This window comes from Melopsittacus undulatus, chromosome Z, assembly GCF_012275295.1.
Source record: "Melopsittacus undulatus isolate bMelUnd1 chromosome Z, bMelUnd1.mat.Z, whole genome shotgun sequence".
NCBI classification, from domain to species: domain Eukaryota; kingdom Metazoa; phylum Chordata; class Aves; order Psittaciformes; family Psittaculidae; genus Melopsittacus; species Melopsittacus undulatus.
Window position 1 is genome coordinate 87,609,922 of NC_047557.1, and position 5,069 is coordinate 87,614,990.

The 5,069-nt window shown below is 42.8% G+C and overlaps 1 protein-coding gene across 1 annotated transcript in view; it reads left to right on the plus strand.

Annotated features, from left to right (window-relative positions):
• Positions 1 to 4,824, plus strand: part of SALL1 (spalt like transcription factor 1) — a 14,047-nt gene extending 9,223 nt beyond the window's left edge. The window contains exons 3-4 of the mRNA XM_031051837.2: positions 1 to 2,927; positions 4,363 to 4,824. The exon at positions 1 to 2,927 is cut by the window's left edge and continues 486 nt beyond it. Coding sequence (XP_030907697.1) covers positions 1 to 2,927; positions 4,363 to 4,803 — 3,368 coding nt within the window. The 3' untranslated portion in view covers positions 4,804 to 4,824. The remainder of the gene's footprint in view (positions 2,928 to 4,362) is intronic.
• The last annotated feature ends 245 nt before the right edge of the window (positions 4,825 to 5,069 follow it).

Below are 5,069 nucleotides of genomic sequence, written 5' to 3' on the forward strand. Positions count from 1 at the left end.
AGAGTACTAAAGTGGCAGTAGCACAGTTCTCACAGGAAGCAAGATGTAACGGTGCATCAAACAGTAAGCTTGCTGTACCTGCCCTGATGGAGCAGCTGTTGGCATTACAGCAGCAGCAGATCCATCAGTTGCAACTGATTGAACAAATTCGTCACCAAATATTATTGTTGGCTTCCCAAAACACAGACATGCCAACATCTTCTAGCCCTTCTCAAGGTACTTTACGAACATCTGCCAATCCCTTGTCTACATTAAGTTCCCATTTATCCCAGCAGCTGGCTGCAGCAGCTGGATTAGCACAAAGCCTTGCTAGTCAATCTGCCAGCATCAGTGGTGTGAAACAGCTACCCCCTATACAGCTACCTCAGAGCAACCCTGGCAACACTCTAATTCCATCCAGTAGTGGCTCTTCTCCAAATATTAACATGTTGGCAGCAGCAGTTACAACACCATCCTCAGAAAAAGTGGCTTCAAGTATTGGTGGCTCACAGCTCAACCCACCAGTATCGGCATCATCATCCTCACCAGCTTTTGCAATAAGCAGTTTATTAAGTCCTGCATCTAATCCACTTCTACCTCAGCCCACACCCAGTAACTCTGTTTTCTCCAGTCCCCTGTCCAATATCGGAACACCTGCAGAGGATTTAAACTCCTTGACTGCCTTGGCACAGCAAAGAAAAAGCAAGCCACCAAATGTAACTGCTTTTGAAGCAAAAAGTAATTCAGATGAGGCGTTCTTTAAGCATAAATGCAGGTTCTGTGCTAAAGTGTTTGGGAGTGACAGTGCCTTGCAGATTCATTTACGTTCTCACACAGGCGAGAGACCATTTAAATGCAACATATGTGGGAACAGGTTCTCCACAAAGGGAAACTTAAAGGTCCACTTTCAACGTCATAAAGAAAAATACCCTCATATTCAAATGAATCCATACCCGGTGCCAGAGCATTTGGACAATATTCCTACAAGCACGGGTATTCCTTATGGGATGTCTATACCGCCAGAGAAACCTGTCACGAGCTGGCTGGACAGCAAGCCAGTCCTCTCCACCCTGACAACTTCTGTTGGCCTGCCACTCCCACCAACAATTCCAAGCCTGACTCCATTCATCAAAACGGAGGAGCCTCAGCCGATTCCCATTAGCCATCCTTCCTCTAGCCCTCCCTGCTCTGTCAAGAGTGACTCGGGAACAACTGATCCTACATCAAAAATTTCCAATGGACTTTCTGATGAGGTAGAGGCTGGTGCTTTGCCTATGTCAAATGGCAAAATAGAAGAAAACCCTCAAAACACAAGCACCATCACTAGCATGACCAGCTCCGTGAGCTCACCGGCAGCAGACTCGGGCTCCAGCAGTGTTGCTACTTTTACAAATCCACTGATGCCTCTAATGTCAGAGCAATTTAAGGCAAAGTTTCCATTTGGAGGACTGTTGGATTCAACGTCAGCATCTGAAACATCAAAATTGCAGCAGCTGGTAGAGAACATTGACAAAAAGGCAACTGATCCTAACGAGTGTATCATTTGCCACCGAGTTCTCAGTTGCCAGAGTGCACTGAAAATGCATTATCGCACACATACTGGTGAGAGGCCATTTAAGTGTAAAATCTGTGGTCGTGCTTTCACGACTAAAGGCAACTTAAAGACTCATTACAGTGTCCATCGTGCCATGCCCCCCTTGAGAGTACAACATTCATGCCCAATCTGTCAGAAGAAATTCACCAATGCAGTTGTGCTACAGCAGCATATCCGGATGCACATGGGAGGGCAGATCCCAAACACCCCAGTGACAGAAAACTATCCTGAGTCAATGGAATCAGATACGGGGTCTTTTGATGATAAGAATTTTGATGACATAGACAACTTCTCAGATGAGAACATGGAAGACTGTCCTGACAGCAGTGTGCCAGACACACCTAAATCTGCAGATGCATCACAAGACAGCTTGTCTTCTTCCCCTTTGCCCCTGGAAATGTCAAGCATTGCTGCTTTGGAAAATCAGATGAAGATGATCAATGCAGGACTTGCTGAACAACTTCAGGCAAGCTTAAAATCTGTTGAAAATGGGTCAGTGGAAGGGGATGTTTTGACTAATGATTCGTCGTCTGTTGGTGGTGATATGGAAAGCCAAAGTGCTGGAAGCCCTGCTGTCTCAGAGTCTACCTCTTCCATGCAGGCCTTGTCCCCATCCAACAGCACTAATGATTACCACAAGTCACCAAGTATTGAAGAGAAACCAGTAAGAACCTTACCAAGTGAGTTTGCCAATGGTCTGTCTCCAACCCCTGCTAACAGTGGTGCTTTGGACTTGACATCCAGTAACACTGATAAAATTATTAAAGAAGAGTCTCTGAGTATGCTCTTCCCTTTCAGAGATAGAGGTAAATTTAAAAACACCGCATGTGACATTTGTGGCAAAACATTTGCTTGTCAGAGTGCCTTGGACATTCATTACAGAAGTCATACCAAAGAGAGACCATTTATTTGCACAGTTTGCAATCGTGGCTTTTCCACAAAGGGGAATTTGAAACAGCATATGTTGACACATCAAATGCGAGATCTACCATCACAACTTTTTGAGCCCAGTTCCAGTATCGGCCCTAATCAGAACTCTTCGATTATACCTGCCAATTCCCTGTCATCGCTCATAAAAGCTGAGGTTAATGGCTTTGTGCACAGCTCTCCTCAGGATAGCAAAGAAGTACCCTCTGGTCTTGTTGCTTCGGGGCCGCTGACCTCCTCTGCCACGTCCCCTGTCCTGCTCCCTGCTCTCCCCCGAAGAACTCCCAAACAGCACTACTGCAACACGTGTGGGAAAACATTTTCTTCTTCCAGTGCACTGCAGATCCATGAAAGGACACACACTGGTGAGAAACCGTTTGCCTGCACTATATGTGGAAGAGCGTTCACAACAAAAGGCAATCTGAAGGTACTTTTTCCTTTTGCTGTTCTTAGGTTTCATTTTCTCCTTCATTTTTTTTTTTTTTTATTCTTTACATTTGTTACTGTTGTAAGCGGCGGTACCTTTGGGTATTTGTGGTGTGACAAATGGTGTGTTTAGCCAGCTCTGGTAGACCTAGATGTCCTCTTGTCTCTGCGCAACCTCAGAAGCAAGAGCTGGTTTTCAGGCTTAATTAAAATTCATCTACCAGCAAAGACTGTCTATGTAAAGTGTGAAACAGAACAGCCAAATGATGGAGTATTAATTAACAGAGAAATGTGTCTGTAACTTACCTCTTTAAGAAGTGAAAGGCTCTTGAAAGTGCTGTTTTTTCATAACTATCATGTAAGATGACGAGTGTTTAAAAAAACTATTAACATAATTCTGGAACGAATGGGTATTACTTTAATTGATTATATAACTAACTTTTCCTACTGATACGAGTTTGAAAAAACAAATATACTTGAGTTTTAGAACACCAGTTGAGCACTTGACTGTGTACGTTTTTCTGTTGACAGAGTATTTCTCTAGAGGTTGCTGCCAGTAATGTGAGATGAATAATTACTTTCAGGCCATTCTGTCTATACACGAGGCTCTCTGATGAGCAATCAGTAAAGGATACTTTCTGCCTGTCTGAAAAGGACCTTTATAGGGTAAAGGGTGTCAAATACAATACTTACCATTGCAATGAAAGTGGACATAGCAATTCTAGCCCTGAAACCAGCTATCTGCAATTGACAGAATAACTTGAAGTCGTTATAAACTAAATACATGTAATAAAAAAGAGTAACAAGCAGTGCAGTGTTCAGCAGGATAACAGGGTATTGTGTATAATAGTGATGGGCTAATCCAGAAAAAGTTCTATTTATTATTCCAGATGAGAAATGGAGCCCTGCATCCGCTACCTCTAATGCCGTTCATTATGCAACAAGACTGGACATTGTAATGGACTGCTGCTTTCTCTGTGATCAAAATAAGTTTGAAATCCTTGACAATCTCTATTTTTTTTTTCTTTCTTTCTTTCTTTCTTTCTTTCTTTCTTTCTTTCTTTCTTTCTTTCTTTCTTTCTTTCTTTCTTTCTTTCTTTCTTTCTTTCTTTCTTTCTTTCTTTCTTTCCTTTCTTTCTTTCTTTCTTTCTTCCTCTCTCTCTCTCCCTTTCCTTTCCTTTTCTTTCCTTTCCTTTCCTTTCCTTTCCTTTCCTTTCCTTTCCTTTCCTTTCCTTTCCTTTCCTTTCCTTTCCTTTCCTTTCCTTTCCTTTCCTTTCCTTTCCTTTCCTTTCCTTTCCTTTCCTTTCCTTTCCTTTCCTTTCCTTTCCTTTCCTTTCCTTTCCTTTCCTTTCCTTTCCTTTCCTTTCCTTTCCTTTCCTTTCCTTTCCTTTCCTTTCCTTTTTCTTTCTTCCTTTCCTTTCTTTCTTTCTTTCCAGGTTCATATGGGCACTCACATGTGGAACAGTACTCCCGCAAGACGAGGCAGACGACTTTCCGTAGACGGCCCCATGACATTTCTAGGAGGCAATCCTGTAAAGTTCCCAGAAATGTTTCAGAAGGATTTGGCTGCACGGTCAGGGAACGGAGACCCCTCCAGCTTCTGGAACCAGTATGCAGCAGCACTCTCCAGTGGCTTGGCCATGAAGACCAACGAGATCTCTGTAATCCAGAATGGCGGCATCCCTCCAGCACCAGGGGGCCTGGGGAATGGTGGCAACTCTCCCATCAGCGGCTTGACGGGAAACCTGGAGAAGCTCCAGAATTCAGAACCCAATGCACCTCTAGCTGGTCTGGAGAAAATGGCAAGCAATGAAAATGGGACAAACTACCGTTTTACACGTTTCGTGGAAGACAACAAAGAAATTGTAACAAATTAAGAAAAAAGTCCGTAAATAACATTCCTGCAAATACTGCAACCTAGGGTTGCTTTTTTTTTCAAGCTGCAGGCTACAACATTACAAAGACTTTCTTTTGTACCATGTTCTACTTCTAGAGTTCTAAGAGCTTATTTATTAGTGATATAACCTTGCTTTGCAAATGAATGCAAGCATTAACTTTGGTCTCTTGTATTTTGAACTAAATACTAATCGACTAGAGTGCTATAAACTTGCTGTAACATTTATGGCAGTTGCAAGTCTGTTCT